The 23339-nt window shown below is 67.2% G+C and overlaps 6 protein-coding genes across 6 annotated transcripts; 3 read left to right on the top strand and 3 right to left on the bottom strand.

Moving 5' to 3' along the window:
- Nucleotides 1–1423: 1423 nt before the first annotated feature.
- On the bottom strand, nt 1424–3678 carry FA09DRAFT_327779 (putative phosphoribosyl-5-aminoimidazole carboxylase). Its single transcript, XM_025741522.1, has 2 exons — nt 3561–3678; nt 1424–3501 (listed from the first exon to the last, which is right to left on the bottom strand). Exons 1-2 carry the CDS (start codon nt 3586–3588, stop codon nt 1718–1720), a joined length of 1812 nt encoding a protein of 603 aa, XP_025600601.1. The 5' UTR covers nt 3589–3678; the 3' UTR covers nt 1424–1717.
- A 297-nt stretch (nt 3679–3975) lies between these two features.
- Nucleotides 3976–9437, top strand: FA09DRAFT_345022 (hypothetical protein). The gene is made up of 5 exons (XM_025744668.1): nt 3976–4787; nt 4853–5130; nt 5184–5292; nt 5347–9132; nt 9187–9437. The coding sequence occupies exons 1-5, from the start codon at nt 4452–4454 to the stop codon at nt 9226–9228; spliced, it is 4551 nt and encodes a 1516-aa protein (XP_025600600.1). The 5' UTR covers nt 3976–4451; the 3' UTR covers nt 9229–9437.
- Nucleotides 9438–11292: 1855 nt separating this feature from the next.
- FA09DRAFT_182301 (hypothetical protein) lies at nt 11293–12320 on the top strand. Its single transcript, XM_025739338.1, has 3 exons — nt 11293–11736; nt 11802–11826; nt 12163–12320. Exons 1-3 carry the CDS (start codon nt 11393–11395, stop codon nt 12184–12186), a joined length of 393 nt encoding a protein of 130 aa, XP_025600599.1. The 5' UTR covers nt 11293–11392; the 3' UTR covers nt 12187–12320.
- An 891-nt stretch (nt 12321–13211) lies between these two features.
- Nucleotides 13212–16721, top strand: FA09DRAFT_327776 (alpha-1,2-mannosidase, putative subfamily). Its single transcript, XM_025741521.1, has 18 exons — nt 13212–13356; nt 13424–13573; nt 13636–14105; nt 14159–14234; nt 14291–14400; nt 14456–14760; nt 14814–14871; nt 14928–15146; nt 15201–15438; nt 15492–15548; nt 15610–15678; nt 15733–15847; nt 15908–16010; nt 16069–16203; nt 16255–16326; nt 16386–16451; nt 16510–16598; nt 16652–16721. Exons 1-18 carry the CDS (start codon nt 13227–13229, stop codon nt 16689–16691), a joined length of 2502 nt encoding a protein of 833 aa, XP_025600598.1. The 5' UTR covers nt 13212–13226; the 3' UTR covers nt 16692–16721.
- Nucleotides 16712–18267, bottom strand: FA09DRAFT_327774 (hypothetical protein). Its single transcript, XM_025741520.1, has 5 exons — nt 17929–18267; nt 17766–17870; nt 17253–17697; nt 16925–17197; nt 16712–16869 (listed from the first exon to the last, which is right to left on the bottom strand). Exons 1-5 carry the CDS (start codon nt 18231–18233, stop codon nt 16747–16749), a joined length of 1251 nt encoding a protein of 416 aa, XP_025600597.1. The 5' UTR covers nt 18234–18267; the 3' UTR covers nt 16712–16746.
- A 134-nt stretch (nt 18268–18401) lies between these two features.
- Nucleotides 18402–23137, bottom strand: FA09DRAFT_314942 (putative CRM1-nuclear export factor, exportin). Its single transcript, XM_025740791.1, has 14 exons — nt 22824–23137; nt 22678–22761; nt 22499–22600; nt 22139–22318; nt 21731–22081; nt 21383–21533; nt 21103–21329; nt 20626–21040; nt 20360–20569; nt 19556–20302; nt 19209–19502; nt 18990–19155; nt 18664–18928; nt 18402–18598 (listed from the first exon to the last, which is right to left on the bottom strand). Exons 1-14 carry the CDS (start codon nt 22827–22829, stop codon nt 18578–18580), a joined length of 3219 nt encoding a protein of 1072 aa, XP_025600596.1. The 5' UTR covers nt 22830–23137; the 3' UTR covers nt 18402–18577.
- Between the last annotated feature and the right edge of the window lie 202 nt (nt 23138–23339).

Genomic DNA, 23339 nt, shown 5'->3' with positions numbered 1-23339 from the left:
GGGCCACGCGCAACGTGCAGCGGCCGAGCCCGAGGCGAGCAGCAACAGGCCGCGCCCCATTCGTGCTTCGCCCAGCCTGGTGCCGCAGCGTGGCAGCGCGGCACACACGACACCACAAACACGCCTGGCGCCAAGCGCTGGCCCCTCCTGCCTCGTTGGGAGCACGCTTCTGCAGGCACGGCGCGCGCGTGCGCCCGGGAGCTGCCTCTTCGGGCGAGCGAGCGCGTCACCCGGCACGCGTCGCGCAGCGCGATGGCGAGACGGTTGGCAACGTCGCTGCGAGCGGCGGAGCGGTGACGGAGTGAGCGACCATCGAGCGTGGACACCGGGGCCGAGGCGTGCTCCGCCCGCTGCCGCAGCGCGAGCCCCGATACGAGGGCCGCTTGCTCGGCTGTTGGCCGGCGCAGCGGGCGCACGAGGGCCGCTTCGCCGCAGTGCAGGCGCTAGCGTGGGGGCCTGCAGGCGGCCGTATTGCCCCCGTCCGCCACTGCGCTCGCTGGCGTGCTCGATAATGCAGGCGCAGCGGCGCCAACCAACAGTCGCAGCAGAGCACGGATGGCGCTGGAAGGACGGTCCGACGGAGGAGCCGCAGCGGCGTGGACGAGCAGACTCCAGACTCAGCGCCTTGGCGCATGGTGCATGGATGCGCCGCTGCGCCCTGCACAGCCTGGCGGCTGACGCACGCACCGCAGGATGGCCCGCACACTTTCAGTTTCATGCGCAGCTGCTGCGGCCACCGCTGTCGTGTGCACGGCGCAGCATGCTCGCTGCCAGCAGCACAGGAGCGCCACCGGCGACGGCAGCCCCTCATACCCGGCGAGAAGATCCGCTGATCAGCTCCTGCACGCGCACGGCGAGGCCTCCGAGCCGAGCGAGGGCCGGCCACGCTAGGAAGAAAGCCTGTGCAGCTCCGTATCGCTCATCACCAGCCAACGCTCGGGCCCGCCTGCGCACCCTTGAGCATAAGCCCGAGCCGTGCGCCCCCTGACTTGGCGCATCCTTGCCGCACAGACCCTCGCTGATCTCAGCTTCCGCCTCGCCGTGCATGCGGCGACCCCGCACCGGCGTGCGTCCAATGAACCTTCGTGCAGCCCGGCCAAGCTACGGCTGCGGCGGCTGCGGCGGCAGTGAGCCGCCGGAGGGGCACAGGCTAATGCTTCGCTTTGGCTAGCGCATCCGCAGCTCGCACCAGGAACTCGCGGCGACGGACTCTTGTCCGCGCGGCCCTGAGCAATCAGGCACGCCATTGGCCGCGGAAATGGTGAGGAGAGACGTCGTCCGGAGGCTATTATCTATTGCGAAGTCGAGAAGCGGAGCGGCGCAGCGCTCACTTCTTCACGGCGTAGTCCCAGCCCAGCTCGCCGAGCCGCTCAACCTTGCCCATCACCTCGGCCTCCATGTCGTCCATGTACTGCTGCATCGCCGCGAGATAGCGCGGGTCGGCGGCGCCGAGGATGCGCACAGCCAGCAGCGCCGCGTTTGTCGAGTTGTTGATGGCCACCGAGGCGACCGGGATGCCACGCTGAGGAGAGAAGGGGTCAGCTGGTCTCGCGCCGCGGGCCTAAGTCCGGACAGAGCGAGTAGAATATCCGCTGCGCTCGCTACGCATGCCCGGCGGAGCTGGCAAAGCAGGACCCACGCTACAGCAAGGCTGCGGGCCATCAAGGCTGCAGTCGCGCAGGACGTGCAGGACGACGACCATGACAGCGCCCGGACGTCACGGCCCGGAGTGTCGTCCGACTCTCAGCTGGCCGTTGATGGCGACGACCCTCGATCGCAGCTCGCCACGCCGCGTCGCGACCTGTCCGCATCTCTGACCCCACACATCACTCAGACTCACCGGCATCTGCACAATGCTGTGCAGCGAGTCGACACCGTCGAGCACGCTGCCTTTGACCGGCACACCGATGACCGGCAGCGCCGTCTGAGCGGCCACCATGCCTGGCAGATGCGCTGCGCCGCCCGCACCAGCGATGATGGCACGTAGGCCACGCGCCGGCGCCGAGCGTGCGTAGTCGCGCATGCGGTCGGGCGTGCGGTGTGCCGAGACGATGGAGAGCTCAAAGGGCACGCCGAAGCGCTTGAGAATCTGCGCCGCCGGCAGCATGACGGGCAGGTCCGAGTCCGAGCCCATGATGATGCCCACGAGCGGCTGCGCGTGCGAGAAGTCGGCCGCGCTTTGTGGCACCTTGGAGTTCGATGTAGGCGCGGAGAAAGCAGCGGCGGCAGCAGCGGCCTCGATCTCAGCCGGCGAGGAGGCGCCCTCGAGCGTGAGCGAGGCAGGCAGCGCGGTGCCCTTGGCTCCCGCTTCTGTGGCCACGTCGAGAGCATCGAGGATGGGCTGCAGGCGGGCGCGCACCTCGGCGTCGCTCTGCCCGACGACGGTGATGTGGCCCATCTTGCGGCCCTTGCGGCAGCCGACCTTGCCGTACAAATGTGCCGTGGCACCCGGCACGGCCAGGCTGGCGACGGCCGGCGCCATCGTCTTGGCCACGGCCTGCGCGTCCTTGTCCAGGTCGGCGAGGCCGAGGATGTTGACCATCGCCGACGACGGCACCTTGAGCGCCGTGCTGCCGAGCGGCAGGCCGAGGATGGCACGCAGGTGGTTCTCGTACTGGCTCGTGTCGGCGGCCTCGATGGTGTAGTGCCCGCTGTTGTGCGGCCGCGGCGCGATCTCGTTGATGCGCAGCTCGCCGCCAGGCATGAGGAAGAGCTCGACGCCAAAGACGCCGGCGCCGCCGAACGTGGCCACAGCCCGCTCTGCAATCTCACGCGCCCGCTGCGGTACGCCAGCGTCGCTCGTGCGCAGCGGCGCAAAGACGCTGTGGCAGATGTTGTCGCGGTGCACCGTCTCGACGGCGGGGTATGACCGCACCTCGCCCGAGGAGCTGCGCACCACCATGACGGCCACCTCGCGCTCGAACTTGGCCCACTTCTCGGCGTACAGGCCACGCTCACCTCCGCCCAGCGCCGCAATGGCAGCCGGTGCATCGTTGGCGTTGCGCATGACGAAGTTGCCGCGCCCGTCGTAGGCCTGCGTGCGCGACTTGAGCATGAGCGGGTAGCCGTAGCGGCTGCCCATCTCCTGCGCCGCCTTGACCTGGCCCTCGGCGCCCGCTGCGCCCTCCAGCGGCGCGAACTCGCCGCACGGCAGGCCCTTCTCGGCGAGGAAGGCCTTCTGCGCGTACTTGTCCTGGATCAGCGCGATCGTCGCCGGCAGCGGGTGCACGGCGTCGACGAGCTTCTCGTCGAGCACGGCCTGCAGCTGGCGCGCGTCGACGTGCTCGATCTCGACGGTGAGCACGTCGACCTTGGCGGCGAGCTCGCGGATCTTGGCGGCGTCGGCAAAGGAGCCGTCGACGTGCTCGCTGCCCGAGCCGCTGGGCCCGGGCACGGCACAGATCTGCTTGGCCGGCGCGCCGGCGCCGACGTCGAGCAGGCGCACCTGCACGTTGAGGCGCGACGCGGCCTCGACGAACATGCGGCCCAGCTGGCCGGCGCCTGGCAGGAGACGGACGTGAGCTGCGGCGTGGAGGTGCCGTGAGAGCGAGGCGACGCACCGAGCACACCGACAGTACGACCCTCCATGATGCTTATGTGCACAAGCGCAGCCGTGCGAGAGTAGCAGCAAGGTGCGCAGCGAGGTGCGCGAGGGAGAGAGTGCGGCGGGATGTGGAGAGGAGCGGCAGGAAGAAGCAGCGGCGGCGCAGGCTGGAACGGAAGCGGCCTCGAGCGCACGCCAAAATCTAATCTCACGTGCGAGAGGCGCGCGCCGAATACAACGGGCGGGCGCAATACAACAGCCGTTGTATCCGCATTAGCGCGAGCAAGGTCCGCCAACGGCCACTGTTCCCACGCTGAGGCGCCTCGGGCTGCGCCTCACACAGCGCTCGTGCCGTCGCCGAGGCGCGCACTGCACCGCGAGTCCGCGACGCGCCTCCCTCGCCTTGCCTGCGCTGCGTCTGGCTCCGCGCGCCCCGCCCAAGGCCCGCCGTCGACGTCTCGCATCCGACAGGCCCAGGCACAGACATCCGCCTCGCTGCCTTCTGCCGCTCCCTTCTCTGCCGCACCTCACGTCCACGTCCGCCGTTCGCCGCGCGCCCATTTCGCCCTTACTTTGGCGTCGGCCCTCGTCGCAGGCCACGAGCCACGCACGTCCACGCGCGCCGAGAGCTGCGCTCCTTCGCGCACGACCCCCTTCTCTCTACGCCCGCCTCGCACACAGCCGCCGCCGCACGCCCTCACGGCGCCGCCGCCTGTGCTGCACCACGCTCACGCTCTCTCACGACCTTCATCTCCGGCTCTATCTTGCAGCACCTCTGCGCACTTCTTTGCGTCTCGTCTCTCGCCCGCTGCTCTCGTCGCGCACTACCTCGCATCCGCCTGGCCATCAGTCGCACCGCGCATCCACGCTGCCCGCGCACGTCTCTCGCACATAGACAGCCGCCGCCATGGCCCAGGTCCGGCCCGCGCTCACCGTCGACGTCGGCCTGGCGCAGCAGCCGGGCGGCTCGGCGCCGCAGGGCCGTGCCGCGACGCAGGCGGCGCGCGCTGCCATCCACGCCGCGCGCTCGGCGCAGGCTCCGGCCTCGCAGCGCGACGGCGACGATGAGCTGGACGAGGCGCAGCCGGGCGACGGTGCAGACGGCTTCAGCTCGGACGAGGACGGCGACGGTGTGGATGCATACGCCAGCGCGCAGCGGCGGCTGAAGAACGGCGCCGCCAGCGTGGGTGCGCGGGCGACGCGTGACCAGTCGCACGGCGCTGCGCAGACCACACGACGAAGGGTGAGTGCTGAAGAGGCCGCTGGACGCGCATGACTTGTCTGCATGCTGAGAGTGTCTCTCTACAGTACCCTGGCGAGGAGTCTGACTCGTCGCAAGAGGGCGAGCACGAGCGGGAAGACTACGGGCCTGAAGACGCCGAGATGGAGGGCAACTCGGACGAAGACGGCGTGTATGATGAGGACGACGAGGACGACGACATGTCGAGCAGCCCGTCGATCCCCGACGAGAACATCGACTTTGATCTCGTGTACGCGCTGCACAACTTCGTCGCGACCGTCGAGGGCCAGGCGACGGTGCATAAGGGCAACAGCCTGACGCTGCTCGACGACTCGAACTCCTACTGGTGAGCAGCGCCTGGTCGTCTCATGCCGAGCTTGGCTCACGCTTTGTCTGCAGGTGGCTTGTGCGCGTGCTGCGCACGCAGGAGGTCGGCTACATTCCTGCCGAGAATATCGAGACGCCCTTCGAGCGGCTGGCCCGGCTGAACAAGCATCGCAACGTCGACGTGCGTCTCTTCTCTCGCCGCTGCTAACGTGTCGCTGACATCCGGTTCCCACAGCTCACGTCCGCCACAGACGACGACCACATTCAGGTTCCAGAGAAGATCTACGTCTCGCACCTCGTCAAGCAGCGCTTGTACGGGCCCAACGGCGGCATCTCCGCGCATTCGGGCAAGTTGTCGGCGCTGTCGCGGCGGCGCGAAGGCGGCGAGCCGCAGCACATGGCCAAAGAGACGAAGCGCATCGGCAAGCGCGGCGTCGTCTTCGGCCCGCCAACGTACCTCGAGCACAGCGGCAACGAGATGAGCTCCGAGGAGGAGTTCGACGAGGAGGACATGATGGAGATGGACGGGCAGGAGTACGACGACGAGGAGGAAGAGGAGGAGGAGGCAGATCTCGAGCCGGCAGTCGCCGAGGGCGAGAGTGTCGGTGGCGGCGTGCGCCCGCGCGCTGCACAGGCCGGCGCGCCGGGCTTCGACCGCATGGAGCCCGACGACGGCATGGACTGGGACGCGGCCGAGGCAGAGCGCGTGCAGCGCGAGCAGGAAGCGCAGAACGAGCGGCAAGAAGCGCAGCAGGCGCAGCACGCCCAGCAGCAGCAGCTGCAGGAGCAGCACCAGCACCAGCAGCAGTACCAGCGCGACCTGCAGGCGCAGCAGCAAGAGCAGCACCAGCGGCAGATGCAGCACCAGCAGCAGCAGCGCATGGCTCTCGCTCAGCGGCAAGGTGTCGCTGGGCCGAGTGCGCAGCAGCAGGGCGGGACGCGCGCGGGCGAGCTGAACGCAGCCGGGATGCAGGATCGCAGGCCGCCCAGCGAGCGCTCGCTCTCCAGCTCTAGCTCTCTGGCAGGGCAGCCGGCTGCGCCATCACAGGTGCAGGCATCGCGAGAGCGCTCAGGCTCGGACCTGAGCGCCAACTCGAGCGTGCAGGCCGGGCGCCTCTCGCCTGGCCTGTCGCCAGACGCCAAGAAGGAGCGCGAGCAGCGGCGGACGAGCAATCGCAAGTCGCGCGGAGAGGACGATGGCGCCGAGGAGAAGAGCGCCAAGAAGCGCTCGGGCGTCTTCAGCGGGCTCTTCTCGCGCAAGGACAAGAAGGACCGCAAGTCTGGCACCTTCAGCGACGACGGCGTCATGGCCGGCCGCAGCTCGGAAGACAGCTATGCGGGCAGCCAGGGCAATCGCCGCTCCGGCGCCATGTCGCCAGGCGCATCCACCGGCTTCGGGCGCACAGTGCAGGAGCGCGACCGCGCGCAGCAGGAGGCGTACCAGCGCCAATTCCTGTCCGAGCCGCGCGCGCAGCTTAGCCCTGGCGACAGCTCGCTGGGCGGCCCAGGTCCAGACTACTCGCCCGGCCTGCCGAACCAGAATTTCCGTGCGCGTCCAGGCAGCTTGATAGGCACGCCGAGCACTGTGCCGATGCTCAACGTGCTGCGCGTCTTCGCCGGCGACGACATCGACAGCGACGCCACGTTCAAGACGGTGCTGCTCAACGAGGCCACGCAGGCCGCCGACCTGGTGCGCCAGTCGATGCAGCGCTTCCGCCTCGGCTCCGGGCACGATCCGTCAGAGTACTTCCTGAGCGTCAAGCTGCTGGAGGGCGACGAGCGCGCGCTGGCAGGGCATGAGCAGCCGCTGCGCGTCTTCGACCAGCTCACCGATGCGACACCCGAGCGAGGGACGCCGACGATTCCCAGCGTCAAGCGCTCCAGCGTCGGCTCCATCTCGTCGATCTCGTCGAACCTCAGCCTGAACCCGGCCATTGCGCGCCTGGGCGACGACTTCAGCGACGACCACGCCGTCAAGTTCTATCTCAATCGGCGCATGCGGGCAAGCACGCGGCACAGCTCGGCGAACGCCTCGCCGCACCTCTCGAGCGTCGCCATGTCTAATGACGGCTCCTACCTGGGTCGCGGCGCACTCGGCGACGGAAGCTTGACCTCGAGTCTGATGCTGCCTGACTCCTCGGAAGCATCGCAGTCATCTGCGCCTTCACGATTCGCGCTGCGCCTCATCATCTTTCCGTCAGACCTGCCCGAGGGCACAGTCTTCGACCCGCAGACGAACGCGCTCATTCCGGCCAGCGTGCTGCAGGAGCGCGGTGCCAGTGGCAACGTCGCGTCGGAGGGCGTGCAGCAGCAGTACCGCGAGAAGATCCTGGCGCTGCCGCGCAACACGACGGTCGCCGAGGTCATCGAGCAGGGTCTCGAGCGCTTCGGCATCATGGAGGGCCTCGTCGAGGGCGGCGACGATGTCGAGGAGCGCTCGTCGCGCCGGCGAAGCAAGGGCCGCGTGCGCTACGGCCTCTCAGTGGACCTGCGCAACAAGGAACGCCCGCTTGCTCCGGCGTCGAAGGTGCTCGAGGCCTACCCTGTGCAGCCGATCTTCCGCGAGGCGCCCGGCAAGAGCCGCAGCGAGAAGCGGCGCAGCTTCGACCCGGCCACGCTGCTGTCGATGGTGAGCGACATTCGCTCCGACGACCCCGTCTTCATCCTGCGGCAGGTGCTCCAGACGGGCCGCTCTCGCAGCGCACGCGCGCTGAGTCCCACCGAGGGCGTCCTCATCGACAAGGTCAACGAGCGGCGGCAAGCCGAGCTGGAGACTGTCGCCCCAGCGCCTTCTCCGCGCGCCGCGGCCGAGGGTGCCGTCGAGGCGCCGGGCTCGGGCTCTGCGGCCGGCATGAGCCGCCAGGAGATCATTGCTGCGCAGCGAGCTGCGGCCCACGAGCGGCGCGCTGCGGTGCTCGGTGCGCAGCGCAACGAGGCGCACGGCGTCGACGTTGTGCTCTCCGACCAGGCCCGCATCCGCAGCTCGCGCTCGGCCGAGAGCGGACGCATGCGCTACTCGTATGTGCCCGAGACCGGCGCTGAGCAGGACATCAGCGCCATCATCGAGGACGTGCTGCGGGATCAGAATAATGCGCTCGCACCCGGCGATGCACTGCGCCCGCCGATCTCGCGCGACGTTAGCCGAGGCACGTTCGTCAGCGACGCGGGCTACGAGAGCGCCTCGAGCGAGCTCAACCCATCGAGTCCGCTGAGCCTGCGCGAGGTCAACCTGACTCTGGATGCGTTCGGCAGCGAGGGCGATCTGCAGACTGCACCGCTTGCGCTGAACAAGAAGTCGGCCCGCGCGCCCGCGGCCAGCGCCGGCAATGCGGACCTGCTCGAGACATTTGTGCGCAACCCGGCGGCATCAGAGGCCAACATCGACGAGCGCATCGACCAGGTGCTCTCGCGCGTCGCCGGTGCGAGCTCATCGTCGATGCGAGGCGGAGATTCCTACGACTCTCGCAACGGCCGCAGCGGATCCGTCACGCCTCCGGCCGATGCCCGGCATCGCGTCAACGGCAGCGGGCTCTCGCAGTCGCAGACCAGTCCGCGCGGCGCCGACAACATGTCTGCACCCATGGCTGCGGTCGCGGCGGTCGGAGCCGGTGTCGCTGCCGGCGCTGCAGCACTCACGGCGGGTGCGGTCAACGCTCTGAGCACTGCCGTCGGTGGTGGCCAGGAGCGCGCCGACGGCTCTTCGCGGGCAACGCCAACCGAGGCCAGCAGCCGGGCGGCACCGACGGGCGGCGCACGCATCCGCACTCCGGCGCCCTTCATTGGTGGCGACTTTGGCCTCGAGCACCTGTATGCTGTCGTCGACGCAGCTGCACGTCGCGACCCGCGGCGTGCATCGCCGTCGGCCAAGGCAAGCATGCCCGTCTCGCCCCGCTCGCGCGCCGCAGCTCTGTCGCCGCAGGTGGCAGGCCTCTTTGCGCCGCAAGTGCCGCCGTTCGAAGGCCCGGCCAAGACGCGCGAGTCGTACTCCCGGCTCGACAACCAGCTTAACGCGCTAGAAGACGTGAGTACCCGCCGTGCTCGTCGCTCCGAGCTCCTGCTAATTCTGCCTTGCCAGACGCTCGACAAGCTGCTGCTCGACACGATGCGCGCATGGTGATCGACAGAGCCGTCGACGAATCGCTCAGCGGCTCGCACACTCTTTCGTCGGCCGCTGTCCTCCTAATCTGGTGGTCTCCTCTCTGCCCACTCCTTTCTCTTCTCTACTCCTGTGGCCGCTGCGTGCCCGCTGCACCTCCCGGGCTTTCATGAAATGTACCCTAGCAACGATCCGGACGAGTGTCATGTTGCATGCGAGAGCGTGGCCCCTCTGATGAGATTGGCGAGTGTGATGGACGTCCAGCCTCGTGATGTCCGATTAGCGGCGGCTCGGAGCCTCTCCTGCAGAGAGATCTACACACACGTACACCGGCATCGGACCGGCTAGGGCCGATGCGCCGAGGACCTGGCGCTGTCTGCGATCCGGCGGCTGGGGGAGGAGCTCATGCAGGCATCACTCATCAGCTGTTGCTGCTGTGCGACCAGAGTGGGGCACGATGAGCTCTCCCGCTCCACGGCGTCGGCCAGCGGCGCCCGCGGGCCGCGTCTGAGCGGCTGCTCTCTCAGATTGCACCTCCTGTGCACCTGCATGCTGCGATGCTGCGCTCTCTGGCGCGCGTGCCGCTCCCGCCGAGTGAGAGGGGCACTGCCGCACGCGGCACTTCGCAGCCGCAGCGCAGGCCATCAGCGGGCGGTGCGAGCCGCGAGACCCTGACCCAGACAGCATGCGGCACCGCCACACGCTGCGTTGGTGCCCCGGCATGCGCGGGCGGTGCTGGGGCAAAATGCGACGAGGGTCTCGCACCACCCGCCACAGCAGTGCGGCACTCTCGCACAGCAGCGCCCCTCGTCAGCCGCAGTCACGGGCTGTTCGCCAGGTGGAGAGCGGACGCCCCTGAGGCCATCGCAATCTGCGATTTGACGTGCCAAAGCTGCGTCAGCTCTCGCGTCTGATTCTAGCGGCGCAGCAGAGCGACGTCAGGGGGCAGCCGGCCGGCAGCGCGGGAGAAGGCTCGCTGGGAACGACGAGATCAGCGCAAGCGCAGCCGCAGGCGGCAGCGCAGGGCCGAGGCGTGCCGCATCTCGCCGCCCGCCCGACGATGGGCGGTGCCGCGGCCGTGTGGCGCAGCGGCGCAGCGTGCAGCAAAGCGTCCGTCGCGCATCTCGCCCTCGCGAAGCGGCGGCTCGGCGGGCAGCGCTCAGGGTCGCGCTACGGCGCCGTTGGAGCGCTCGTCATGCAGGCCGGCCGTCGCCGCGGCTTGGCTCTCTTGCGGCCGACAGCGGCGGCGCGGCACGGCAGCAGGCAGCGCAGAGGCAGAGGGCGTGCACGATGGCTTCGCTGAGCTTCCAGCGCTGCAGCGCAGGCACAGAAGCGGCGCGGCCGCGCAGGTGTGATGAGGTGCGAGAGCGCTCAGGGGCGGAGCTGCCGAGTGTGCACGGGCAGAGATCGGCGTGCGCGGCTGCCGCAGCGGGCGGCCGGGCTGTGTGCGCGGCGGCATGATGGACCGCTGCCGCGGTGCTCCGGAGAACCTCTGTGCGCCTCGGGTGCGGCAGCAGCGCACGGCACATCCGCCCTTCTGGCGCTGCGCAGCGGTGGCGCCGGCGCGGCGGCCGCAGCCGCGCCGCAAACGCTCGGCGCGGGAGCGGTGTGAGATGCGCGTGCCGCCGTCGAACGCTCGGCGGCCGGTGCCGGACAGCGCTGAGCAGCAGGACAGCGCCGCAGCAGAGAAGGAGAGAGAGAGTGCATCAGTCGCAGCGCATCAGTCCAGCGGATGCGGCGGCAGGCACCTGAGGCCGGCGCGCTGTCAGAGGTTCGCATGCACGGCGTGCATACACACGCAGCCGCTGCCGTCGCGGTGCATGCGCGTGCAGATGAGGCAGCCAGCCAGCCGGGCCGCACGCCCCAGCGGTGCCAGCGCCAGACGGACGGCAAGCGAAGTTGAGTCGAGTCGCTGCGGCTGTGCGGCGTGCGGCGTGCGGTGCTCTGCCGTGCGCTCTGCCGCTGTGGGCTGCCGTGCTCGGCGCTGCGCTGGCTCGGCGCACGGCAGCCGTGCTCCGCCGAGCCCCTCGGCCCGCGCCATCGCGCTGCGCACGGCGCACGCCCCAGCATCTCAAATACACTGCACCCTGCCGCATCGCACCCTGCCGTCCCGCCACCACACCTTCCGCACCGTCGCAGCCCAACCCACCCTTCACCCCTCCCGCTAATACCTCCCGCCGCCACCATGCACGCCTCCTCCGCCCTCATGGCCCTCACCGGCCTCGTCGCCGCCGGCGTCGCCCTCGCGCAGAGCGGCCTCACCGTCGCCACGCCGCCGGCCTTCGTGCAGTGCCAGCCCATCAACCTCAGCTGGAGCGGCGGCACTGCGCCGTACTTCCCGCGCATCACGACGCCCGGCGCCTCGGGCACCACCGTCGTGCAGTTCGACCAGACGAGCAGCACGTCGCAGGTCTGGACCGTCAACCAGGCCGTCGGCTCGCAGTTCACCATCGCCGTGACGGACTCGACGGGCTTCACGCAGTACTCCAGCACCACGAACCCCGTCGTCGCCGGCAGCTCGAGCAGCTGGTGCGTGTGCCGCTGTCCTGCGTGCCTTGCTTGCCCGCGACGCTGACGCCCCGTCCTCTTCACAGCGTCGGCCAGTCGAGCTCCAGCGGCGCCTCGTCGTCGAGCAGCGCGGCCTCGTCCTCGTCCGCCTCGTCGTCGTCCGCGACCAGCGCTGCCTCCAGCTCGTAAGTGGTGCCCTGCCTGTCGCACACCCTTGCTGGCACTGACGCGCCGCTCGCTCCTGCTGCAGCTCGGCCGCCTCGAGCAGCTCGCAGTCGTCGCGCTCGTCGAGCTCGTCGAGCAGCGCTGCCGCGGCCGCCACTACGACGCGCCGCCCCGACTCGGCTGCCTCGCTGCGCGGCTACTCGGCCGTCGTCGGCGGCATGGTCGCCGTGCTCGTCGCCGCCCTCGCCTAAGCGGCGCAGCGTCGCGCCTCGCGCTGCCTCGTCTCTCTTCGCCTTCTGCTCCTGAACAATGACGACGACGATGATGATGATGTCCTGCCGCCTGCCGCTGCGCCACCTCCACGACGCACACGCCCCTCGCTGCTTCCCGCTTCACCCTCTCCCACGTCCGCCCACCTGCATATTCAGTCTTCTCCCTCTCTCTCCCTTCTGCCGCACCCTCTTCTGCGCGCGCTGTCCCGCCTGCCGCACTTTACCCTCAGTCACACGCTCTTCTCCCATTGAATGACACCGTGGAGCGCCGCGCCTGCTCGTGTGTGTGGTCTGACTCGTGCATGCTGCTGCTGCTGCTGCTGCTGCTGCTGCTGCTGCTGCTGCTGCTGCTGCTGCTGCTGCTGCTGCTGCTGCTGCTGCTGCTGCTGCTGTCCGCCGCCCTGGAGATTCGGCCCGCTGCCAAGCTGTGCGCGTCGGCCAGCTCACTTGTCAGGCTGTGGATGCGGCGCGTGTTGAGGCTGCGTCTAGGCGCCGCGCCCTCTGCGCCAAGCCTGCCGCGCGCTGCGCGCCGCCGCGTCTACGCTGCCGTGCCGCTGCCGTGAGAGCAGCGCGCCACGCGCGCCGAGAAGCTCGGCCATGCTTCGAGCGCTCCTCTTGACAGGCTACAGCGCCTCTATCCCTTTTACTTCGCCTGCATAATCTAGAAAGTGACTGGAAGCGACCTCTTGAGTGCACAGAAGCGGCGTTGAGGGTGCAGGGTTCTACAGCGCTGCTCAAGAGAAGCAAGCTACTGAGTGCTGCACACGTCTTTTGAGGCCTCAGCCGAATGGCGTCTCCACTGCCGAAGACTTGCTCTGAGCGCTCTATCCAGCGTAGACCTTGCTGAGTCCTGGGCCCTACTGCGTCGCCCTGTGCACGAAGATCGAGGCATTCTTGTGCTGAGCGGCTGTGAGGAGGAGCTGCTAGCCGAGAAGGTGCTATCTGCGGCGCTGCAAGGTGCGTCAGGCACACAGCGCGCGGCGGGCGCCCCTGTGCCGCGTCTGCTGGCGCTCGGACCACGCGTCCTGGAGGGCGCCTTGCCTCTCCACACACGCCCCACGCCGGCCCGCAAGCATGCCGCCCGCTCCCGCCGCAGCCGCGACTTGGACGCTGCTGCTGCTCGGCGCACACGCTGCCCACGCACTGCACGATCCAGCACGCTTCGTCGACCCGCTCATCGGCACGCTCAACGGCGGCCACGTCTGTCAGTGTGTGCCGGCGTGCGCTTCTCCGTGCTGCACTCACGCTGCCCTGCGCCTCGATGCCTGCAGTCGCTGGCGCCGGCCTGCCTGGTGGCAGCGTCAAGGCTGTCGCCGACACGGCCGGCGGCGACAACCAGGGCGGCTACGTTTCGGACGGCTCGGCCGTGCTCGGCATCTCGCAGCTGCACGACGACGGCACTGGCGGCAGTCCCAGTCTCGGCGAGCATCGAGCTGTGAACAGACGGCCATTGTGCGCTTCTGACTCACCCATCCGCCTACAGGCCAGTTCAAGCTGCTACCAAGCCGCTGCAACTTTGGCGTCGAGCCGAAGCACGGCGGCTGCCACACGCGAGAGACGAAGCGCGCCCTCAACCAGACTCGCCCGGCGCGCGCCGAGCCCGGCTACTTTGCCGTCTCGCTCGACGGCGACATCGAGGCAGAGGTAACGACGACGGCTCACACTGCGCTGCACTGGTTCACCTTTGCCGAGCCAGGCGAACAGGCGGAGCGCTTTGCTGGAGCAGCTGGCCGTACCGCCCAGTACGCGCTCGCAAGCAAACAGAAAGCTAGCCCGGTCATTCTCTTCGACCTGACCAACGACCTGGCGCATTCCTACACGGGTAGTGGTGCTGTCGATATCTCTACAGAGACGGTTGACGATGGAAGTAGTCTCACGACAATAAAGGGCTGGGGCTCCTACTTGCCGTCGTTCGGGCCGCAAGACACGCCGTATACGGTCCACTTCTGCGCTGTCAGTCTGCCGGTCTTGTGCTCCAACAGTCTGTCACTGACAGCGCAACACAGACGACGCCGGGTGTGCTTGACACTGTGACCTTTGTAAACGGAACGATCCGCCACGAGTCGAGCCTGAAAAACCCGCGTCAGTTCGGCGAGACTTCGCAGGCAGGGCTGCGCGAGACTGACAGCACCTGCCAGCGATCTATAGCGAGGCCGGCGTCGTCCTGAAGCTCGATGAGCACGCGCTGCGGTCAAGCGCGCATCAAACCTGGCTCCGCATCGGCGTGTCATGGACCAGTGTCGAGAAGGTGAGGGCAGCAGCATGTACAGGTGGATAGCGCTGACATTCCGAGGTACGCACAGGCCTGCGACTTTGCTGAGGCCGAGATTCCGAACGTCTCCGCCCGCGCTGACTTCGACGCCGTCCGATCCGCTGCTCGAGACGAGTGGAACGCCATCCTCAGCTCGACATTCCGGACAAACGTGACGGGCGTCACGCACGACCAACTGAAGCTCTTCTACTCGAGCCTCGCGCGCACGTACATCAGCCCGACCAACGTTACCGGCGACTGGCCTCTCTGGGAAACCAGCGAGCCGGTGTTTGACTCGTACTACTGTCTCTGGGACTCGTTCCGCGTGGTGCATCCCCTCTACACGCTGCTGAATACGTGCGTGCACCGGCCAAGCTCAGCCTCGGCTCTGCTCATTGATACTTCTGCAGGCCGCTCCAGACGGACGTCGTGCGCTCTCTCATGGACATCTATCGCCACGAAGGCTTCGTACGTGACTCAGTGCAGTCACCTGCAGTCCGTTCTCACTTTCTTCCCCTCGACAGCTGCCCGACTGCCGTATGAGCAAGTGCAAAGGCAAGTCCCAGGGCGGCAGCAATGCCGACTCGATGCTGGCCGACTCCTATGTCAAGGGCATCCGCGACGCACGCATCGACTGGGCCGAAGTGTTGGAGGCGATGCGCAAGAATGCCGAAGTCAGCCCGCCGGACTGGGGCTTAGAGGGACGCGGCGGCATCGAGGCGCGCAAGAGGCTCGGCTACATCGTGAGCTGTTCACATGCGAGCTGCCACTGCTCGTTGCGCTGACCACTTCTGCAGCCGCGAGACGGCGGAGGCGATCTGCCCGATGGGCCCACTGTCCTCGGTGGCCGCAGCGTCAGTCGCACGCTCGAGCACAGCTACAACGACTTCTCGATTGCGCTTGTTGCCGCTGGAGTGGGCCAGATGGACACGTACAAGGACTTTGCAGCGCGCTCACTCGACTTTCGCAACCTGTGGAACGCCAATGTGATGTCTGACGGCTTCAGCGGCTTCCTCGACTCGCGCTATGAGAACGGTGAGACCGGCGGCAGACGAGTGCTGCGTGGTTCACTGACATGGGGTGAGCAGGATCGTGGTCGATTGGCAAAGACTCCGAGGATCCGCGCAAGTGCTCGCCGGCCTTTGGTGTGTCGACTCGGCTCGTGTCTTGCTGCTGACTCCGACTGACTGACACGAGCATGCGCAGAGTTCGGCCAGTGCTACCTGCTTCCGTATGACATCGTGCCGCAGTTCTACGAGGCCTCGAGCTGGGAGTGTGCGTGCAACCTTGGGCCGTGCTGGATCACGAGGCTGATCTCTCCCGCTGCAGACTCATTCCTCGCCGCCAACGACATGGCCACGATCGTCGACCTGATGGGCGGCGCCGAGACGTTCATCAAGCGACTCGACCATGGCTGGGACCGCGAGTACCTGGACATCGGAGAGTGAGTGGCGCTGTGCCTCGCGACTGGCTATCGAGCTGACGCTCGGTGATCGTGCATCAGCGAGCAGGGCTTCCTGCCGAACTTCTTGTACAGCTATGCCGTCGGCGGCTATCCGCACACAGTGGACCGCGCACTGAAGACCTACCGCACCTTCTTCAACACCGTGAGGTGGCACTTGAGCTGCGACTCAGGGCCTTGCTGGCTCACACTTGCCTCTGTAGACGGCCGGCGGCATCCCTGGCAACGACGACTCGGGCGCCACGGCCGCGTACGCCGTGTTCACCTCGCTGGGCATCTACCCGGTCGCCGGCACGTCTGTGTACTTGCTGTCGACGCCGCTGTTCCCCGAGTACTCAGTGCGTCGCGCCACCGCGGCCCACATTTCGCAGGACTGACGCTGCGGCTAGATCACGTCTGGTGTCTCCGGCAAGGTCGCCACCGTGAAAGCACTCAACTGGGACGGCGCGAAGAAGAACAAGGCGAGCGGCTTCCGAGCGTGCCTGATCTCGGCTGATGGCTGACAAGCGTGTCTGCGCAGTACATCGTGTCGGCGACGCTGAACGGCGAGCCTTACACCAAAAATTGGCTCGAGCACAACGCTTTCGTGAGCGCGCTGCGCAGGACAGGTCGCTTGCGCGTCGCTGACACAGGCGTGCTCGCAGTTCGTCGAGGGCGGAGAGCTGGTGCTCACCATGGGCGCGACGCCATCGGCCTTCGGCACGCGCCTCGAGGATCTGCCACCATCGCTTTCGTGAGATCTGCACTCCCAGCGCTAGCGACCTTGCAGCTGACGCCGTCCTGCAGCACCGGCGGCTTCAGAGAGAACGCTGGGCGCGGCTACTGAGTGCCTTCTCGCATAATGCACTTCTGCGAGCTGCGTGACAGTGATTGCATTGCCCTCATGCGGGTCGTGGCCACTGTGCTCCATCGTCCCAGCCGGACGAACGTGGCAGAGCATGGGTGTTGCGTTGATTGGTGCCCGGGACGTCTGGGTCGCGCGTGCCCATCTCTTCGTCTGCATCCTGCGCCCGCAATCGCTCAGCCTTGCTCTGCTTGCCGCATGCCGCGCTCACTCACCGGCTCGATGATCTCTCCGTCACCCTCATACCGGTCGATGATCTTCTCCTCCTCGGCGCCGTCCTCCTTTGCACCAGCCTGCTCGCCCATGGCCATGTCGCGCATGAGACGCGCCACCTCCTCGCCCTTCTTGCGCTCGCGCTTCTCGTCGCGCTCGCGCTTGACGCGCTCCAGCTCGGGCCGGTAGTCTTCGAGGTACTCTTGCCGCGCCTCCTGCACGGCAGAGAAGAAGGCAGGAATGCCGTCGCCTGTCGTCGACGAGACGGACACCGCCTGCGCCTCGTATAAGCCCGCTGCACTTGAAGCGCTCTCACGCCGCGCCACTCACCCGCAGGTTGTTGTAGAACTCGTCGAGCACCAGCGCCATCGAGTTCATCAAGCTGTTGATGTACCCCTGGTCCTCGCCACGCTGCGCCGCTCGTGTCGCTGCGGCCACAGAAGGGTGCGCACCCACGTCGCTCGGCTCCGTCGCGTTGCCGCCCGCCAGTGCCGCCTGGAAGGCCTCAAAGTCCTTCATCCACTCGAGCGCAAAGTCCGACGACTGCACGTCGGTCTTGTTGAAGACGAGGATGAATGGTAGGCGCGTCTTGTACATGATGCTGCACGCATAGAGCATGTTGCTCATGAACGTCGCCGGCGCCGTCGTGCGTGGCGTGTCGATGACGTAGGCGACGCACGTCGGCATGGCGCTGGCGAGCGCATCAGTGATGATGGAGCCAGAGGCGGACCAGGTGAAGATCTCGATCTGGCCCGGCGTGTCCAGGATGATCTCTCTGCGCGAGCGAAGCGATCAGCTACCTTGCTCAGCTGCACGCGCCCGTGCTCCAGACAGCACACGCACTGGCAGTCCGTGGCGCGCTTCTCGAGGATGCCCAGCACCTGGTCGAACTTCGTGGTGAAGAGATTGAGCGCGGTGAGGATGCCGCCGTTCGGGCCAAGGTTGTACCTGCACGCAGCAGCGTTAGCGCTCCCGTCTGTGCCGCCGGCGCGGGGCACCCATTCACTCTTCCATGACGCGGCGGTAGTCGACCGTGTCGCGGATGTCGACGTTTGGCTCGTAGCCGAGCGTCGTGACTGCCGGGTCGAGGTTGACGAGGTATGCGGGCGTCGGCCGTGTGTCCGGCGTTGCTGCTGCAGCAGCGGCAGCGGCGGCGTCTGCCGAGCCCTGTGCCGAGCTCTGTGCGGCGTCGAGGGCGTCGCGCTGCCGCGTGCGGGCAAGGGCAGCGGCAAAGGTGCTCTTGCCCGAGCCGGCCATGCCGATGACGAGCACAGAGGTGGCGCGCGGCGGCGGCGGCAGGACGGCGGCCATGGCGCAAACGAAGAACGAGAGAGGACGATGCTGGTGGAGGTGAGGCAGGAGGGCGGCCTCGAAGCGAAGCGGGTGAAGGCCAAAATCCGCGGCTTCTCTCGTGCGGGAGCGTGCGAACCTCGCAGGTGGAGCAACGCTGCCTGCCCGCCATCAGCCGGCGCATCCGCTGGACTGCAACAGCGTGTCGATTATCACCGTAGAGGGTAGAGTGGGGGAACAGAGAGTGGGGGCATCACAGAGAGGAGTGTGAGGGTGAAGGCGCCCGCCCCGTGCAATGCGCGGCAGGCGGGCAGCACGGCGCCAGCATCGCAGCGTCGTGCTCAGTACAGCAGTTCGTGAATGAGTCACAGCTCCTCGTCCTCGTCCTGCGAGTGAGGCGGCGATGTCAGCAGCCTGCTCGCCAGTGCAACCGTGTCTGCTCGCTGCTCACCTTGACCATGCTGGGCTTCAGCATGCCCGGCACTGCCGCCGCGCGGCGCTCGTCTGCCGCGGCGGCCGCGCGCCGCTTCTCCTCCTGGTCCTCGGCGGCAAAGAGCTCCTCGGCCGCGCCCTCGCCGGCGGAGAGCTCCTTCGACACGACGAGCAGGTCGCGGATGCGGTTGCGGTACGCCGTCAGGTCCTGCGCGTCCTGCGCCAGGCCGTTGACAAAGGCCTCGAGGTAGGCCGTCTCGACGTGCGGGAAGGCGTTCTTCAGCCTGCGACAAGGAGAGCGTGTCAGTCTCAGGCGTACACGTCGCAGCGCTCCGCACGACTGACAGGTTGGCGCAGAATTGCCGGATGTACGCGCGGTTGTCCGAGATGCCCTCGGCCAGCGGCGCCTGCACCTTGCCGCTCTCGACGAGCTCAAAGATGCGTGCGAGCAGCGCGCACTGCGTCTTGAAGCCGGCCTTGTGGTCCGAGTCGGTGAGGACAAAGAAGACATCTGATGTGATGGGGTCAGCGAGGCGATGATGCAGCGGAGCAGGCGCTACTCACCCTGGATGATGGCGAGCAGGTACTGCTGGTAGAAGCCGCCGCTGACGCTCGGCTCCTGCGTCGAGATATTGCCGAGCAGCTCGAGTGCCGTGCTAAGGCCCTGCTCGGCCACGTCGCGCTGTGCGTGCTTGAAGGCCCACACGAGCGCGTCGACGAAGAGCTTGAACTTGGCCGGCTCGAGCGAGAGCAGTGCCGGGAAGCAGTTGAAGTTGATGGCGCGCAGCAGCTTGAAGAAGCCCACGCGGTGCTCCGGGTACTCGGCGAAGTCCCGGTTGATCATCGACAGTGTCGGCTCTGCGCTTGTGGTCAGCGGGTGCAGCAGATGCGGCTCGTGCGCAGCGACTCACCAAACACGGCGTCGAGAATCGGCGGCACCTTGTCGGTCAGCAGCGAGCCGAGACGGCCCGTGATCGTGGCGACGACGTTGAGCACCTCGGCGTCGCGCGCGGCAGGCACGTTGTTGTGGTAGTCGCTGAGGATGGCGTCGAGGAGCGATGGGATGAGGTTCGAGTTGACCTGCTCCAGGTCCTCGGCGCGCTTGACGTACGTCTCGACGAGACGCAGAATGTCCTTTTTGATGGTGCGCAGGCCGCGCACCAGCGGCGTCTTGGTCGCCACGAGGCCGTCGGAGTCGACCTTGGCGCTGATGACGCCGCTCACGCTGCGGTACAGCGCCAGCATGTCGAGGTAGATGCGGCCGATCTGCGGCAGGAAGAAGGTGCCGACAGAGGAGCACGCCGAGACGTTCGTCTTGAGCACGTTGGAGAGAATCTTGATGTTCTCCGGGTTGCCGAGCACGTCGACGTTGCTGTGTGCCTGCGCCATGAGCGAGTCCCACGCGTTGTTCGGCAGCTCCATGAGCTTGGCGATGAGGCGCTCCTGCGTCGGCTTGTTGGGCTGCGCGGCGATCATGTAGCCGATGGCCTCGTAGAACGTGTGCACCTGCAGCGGCGACAGGTCGACGGTGATGCGGTGCAGCGTGCGCAGGATCTCGTCGATGAAGGGCTCCTGCTCGCCCGACTGCTGCATGACAAAGTGTCGCCGGCACTTTTGTGCAATCTTGATGAAGGTGTCGCATGCCATGTCTTGCACGCCTGTGGAGCGAGTCGGGTCAGTAGCTGCGTGCTCGGACGCACGCTGTCTCCACTCACCCTCGTGGGTCTCGTGCATGAACTCGAAATTCTTGTTGACGACCGTCTTGAGGAACTTCCAGTGCGCCTTGAGGAAGCGCGGGTACTGGCCGACGATGTACATGATGTTGCTCGCCACGACCGCCTTGTTGTCCTTGCCGCGCTTCATCTCGCACAGGCCCAGCAGATCCTTGATGACGGTGACCAGGAAGCGCTTCTCCGTCTCCTCGCCTGGAGATAGCTGTCAGCCGCCTTTGCGCGCATGGCACAGCCACAGCAGCACTCACTCATAGCACCCGAGATGCTGCCAATCGCCCAGCACAGCGTGTTCAGGTTCGCCCAGCTCCACTCGCTGCCGTCGACCTGTTTTGAGAGCTTCTCCGTCATGATCGTCTCCGTGTCGGCGACGTCGAGGTGCGTGAGGTACACGAGCACCTCGCGCATCGACTTGTACAGCACGATGGTGTCGCTCTCCTTCATGAACTCGCGCACAATCTCGCCCTCGTCGTTCTCCACGATCAGCACCTCCTCGGGCTTGACCATGCGCTCGATCATGACGAGACGCAGGTTGCTGAGGATGTCGGCGTACGTGTGCTTGCGCAGGTTCATCGCGTTTGCGCCTTGCCCTGCGCCGTTGCCGAGGTTGAGACCGAGCAACGGGTTCATCTCTGGCATCGGCAGCTGCTGGATCTCCTCGTACAGCTGGGACACACACCACCGCATCAGCATGCAGCGAATCGCACGTTCGCACGCAGCAGACTCACCTCGGCCACCAGCTTGCTCCAGTACTCCAAGCAGATCTTGAACACTTCCCGCTCCGGCACCTGCGACACCTTGATGAGGTAGAGGTGGGCGTTCAGCAGCACGTCGCGGTGCTCGGTGTGCTCGACGAGCTTGAGGTGCGCCTGCAAGAAGTTGCAGAGGAAGAGCGCCAGGTTGAGCACCAGCTCCTGGTCCGAGTCCGACGACGACTCGTACGCGGCAGCGATGTCTGGCAGCGCCCGCGTCAGCCCTGACCGCACCAAGTGCAGCGCGCCCACTCACTCGTGCTCGGCGGCACCATGCGGTTCACCGCCGTCATGACCATGTTGAAGAGCACGACGAACTTGGCGTCGTACTCGGGCCCGACGTTCAGGCCCGCAATCTCCGACAGGCACTTGAGCGTCACGTTGCGGAACTCGGGCACCTCGAGGAACTGGCGGCAGGGCGTCAGCGTGGGCCGAAACGTCTGCGGCAGCGGGAGCTTTGCCAGCCCGGACCTGCCTGTTGCGCGAGCTCGGCGGCAGCCCATGAGCACCCAGCGCGCAGAGCATGCGCGACACAGCTCTGCCCGTCCCGTCACATATTCTCCGACCTTTGCCCTTCCCTCGCCACACTCGCCACGCTACTCACCCGCCCGATGAGGTGGTCAATCACGCTCGTCTCGAAGATGTAGCCCAGCGGGATCCAGTTCAGGAAGCGCAGCATCGTCTCGAGCGTGGCCTTGATGAGGCTGGGCTTCTGTGCCTTCTCCAGCACCTCGATGCAGAGCTGGAACACATCGGCAAACTCGCCGCAGATCTGGTTCTTCAGGTTCTTCGTCTTGGCCTGCGTCATGGCCTCGGCCGAGTAGTCGAAGATCTCCTCGGAGAGCAGGCGCAGAATCGCCATGTTGTTCTCGCAGATGGAGAGCGAGGTGCGCGACGACGAGACAATGTCGCTGATGAACGTCGGCCAGCGGTGCGGCCACTCCTGCTTCAGGATCTGCAGCGGGCTGTCAGCACGAGGCGCCGGCAGCCATCAGCCTACTGCTGCACGCACCTGCACGAGCGTCACATCGAGCTTGTTGATGTACGTCTTCTGCGTGCGCAGCGCCGCCTCGTCGGACGAGACGCTGATGATCGTCTCGACGATGAAGTTGCGGATGCCCTGCTGCTGGTCGACGGGCAGCACCTTCCAGCGCGTCGTGATGAGCTTGTCGAGGATCTGCAGCGCAATGTACTGCAGACAGCGGCAGTCAGCGCAGCGCTCGCTGAGAGGCACTGAGGGCAACATCAAGCCGTCGGTGCGCTTTGGGCTAGCTGAGCCCGACCACGCTTTGTAGGGCACAGCGGGTCGGGTTGCTGCGCCTGCGCGCGTGCTGCCTCGCTCGCGGGACCTTGCTCGGCCGCTGCCACTCACCTTGGTCTGTGCGCTGGAGCTCTGCTGCAGAATGGCGGGCACGCGCTGCCACGCCTCTGGGTGCTCCTGGAACTGCGCCAGCACCTGCTGCGCCGTCCTTTGCTGCAGATCGCGAAGGGGCCGTGCGTCAGTGCTGCGCTGTGCGTGCAAGAGGTGGCAAGCGGCAGCAGTGCACTCACGTCTGCGCCGACGGAGGTGTACATGGCACCCACGACACGGTCCATCAGACCGATGTCGAGGTCTCGACTGAAGTCAAGAATGCCCTGTCGAGCGCGAGAGGGATCAGCGTGGCACGAGCGCAGAGGAGCTGACGCGGCACACTCACGTCCATCGTGGCGGAGCCGCGGGCAGGAGGAGACGCTCAAAGGCAGCGAGATGCCAGCCGACTGAAAAGCAGCGGCGGCGAGCAAGCAGCGAGGCTGCGACGAGAGCTGCGCCCGTGTGGCGTGTGCGCAAAGGCACGAGCAGCAGGCGAGGGCGGACGCGCCAGCTTCAGCCAGAGCGCGGACGACGCGGAGTGGCGGCGCAGCGGCAGGCGATGCCGGCGGATGCGTCGGTGGGCGCGCGAGGGTATGTGCGAGCACAGGCAAGAGTGAGCACTGAGCTGGCGAGGAGGAGAGCGAGGGAGGTGGTGGAGATGACGTGCACCTCGCGCGCGCGGCCCGACGCTCTGCTTGCGGCTTGCGCTTGATGCCCGTGCTGCGCGGCGCGACGGCCAGGCACGACGCACCGCGCCGCGGAATGCACTCGCGACAGCGGCACAGGAGCAGTCGAGCGGCACACGCGTCCAATCGGCTGGCCTGGCTCGCCCACTCCTCGTCCCAGCACCAGTGTATGCTGC

Source organism: Tilletiopsis washingtonensis (assembly GCF_003144115.1).
Source record: "Tilletiopsis washingtonensis strain MCA 4186 unplaced genomic scaffold FA09scaffold_3, whole genome shotgun sequence".
Lineage (NCBI taxonomy): Eukaryota > Fungi > Basidiomycota > Exobasidiomycetes > Entylomatales > Tilletiopsis > Tilletiopsis washingtonensis.
Note: the sequence above shows the minus strand (reverse complement) of the source record. Positions and strands in the feature narration are given on the sequence as shown.

Coding starts and splice junctions, on each gene's coding strand:
- FA09DRAFT_327774 (XM_025741520.1), bottom strand. CDS start 18,233: ATGGCCGCCGTCCTGCCGCCGCCGCCGCGCGCCACCTCTGTGCTCGTC. Junction 17,871..17,928: donor TACCGCCGCGTCATGGAAGA/GTGAATGGGTGC, acceptor TGCTGCGTGCAG/GTACAACCTTGGCCCGAACG. Junction 16,870..16,924: donor ACGGAGAGATCATCGAGCCG/GTGAGTGAGCGC, acceptor TTGCGGGCGCAG/GATGCAGACGAAGAGATGGG.
- FA09DRAFT_327776 (XM_025741521.1), top strand. CDS start 13,227: ATGCCGCCCGCTCCCGCCGCAGCCGCGACTTGGACGCTGCTGCTGCTC. Junction 16,327..16,385: donor ACGGCGCGAAGAAGAACAAG/GCGAGCGGCTTC, acceptor GTGTCTGCGCAG/TACATCGTGTCGGCGACGCT. Junction 16,599..16,651: donor GATCTGCCACCATCGCTTTC/GTGAGATCTGCA, acceptor GCCGTCCTGCAG/CACCGGCGGCTTCAGAGAGA.
- FA09DRAFT_327779 (XM_025741522.1), bottom strand. CDS start 3,588: ATGGAGGGTCGTACTGTCGGTGTGCTCG. Junction 3,502..3,560: donor TCGTACTGTCGGTGTGCTCG/GTGCGTCGCCTC, acceptor GTCTCCTGCCAG/GCGCCGGCCAGCTGGGCCGC.
- FA09DRAFT_345022 (XM_025744668.1), top strand. CDS start 4,452: ATGGCCCAGGTCCGGCCCGCGCTCACCGTCGACGTCGGCCTGGCGCAG. Junction 5,131..5,183: donor GACGACTCGAACTCCTACTG/GTGAGCAGCGCC, acceptor CTTTGTCTGCAG/GTGGCTTGTGCGCGTGCTGC. Junction 9,133..9,186: donor AGCTTAACGCGCTAGAAGAC/GTGAGTACCCGC, acceptor CTGCCTTGCCAG/ACGCTCGACAAGCTGCTGCT.
- FA09DRAFT_182301 (XM_025739338.1), top strand. CDS start 11,393: ATGCACGCCTCCTCCGCCCTCATGGCCCTCACCGGCCTCGTCGCCGCC. Junction 11,737..11,801: donor GCCGGCAGCTCGAGCAGCTG/GTGCGTGTGCCG, acceptor TCCTCTTCACAG/CGTCGGCCAGTCGAGCTCCA. Junction 11,827..12,162: donor GCCAGTCGAGCTCCAGCGGC/GCCTCGTCGTCG, acceptor CGCGCTGCCTCG/TCTCTCTTCGCCTTCTGCTC.
- FA09DRAFT_314942 (XM_025740791.1), bottom strand. Junction 20,570..20,625: donor CAGCATCTCGGGTGCTATGA/GTGAGTGCTGCT, acceptor AGCTATCTCCAG/GCGAGGAGACGGAGAAGCGC. Junction 19,503..19,555: donor GATTCTCGACGCCGTGTTTG/GTGAGTCGCTGC, acceptor CCACAAGCGCAG/AGCCGACACTGTCGATGATC.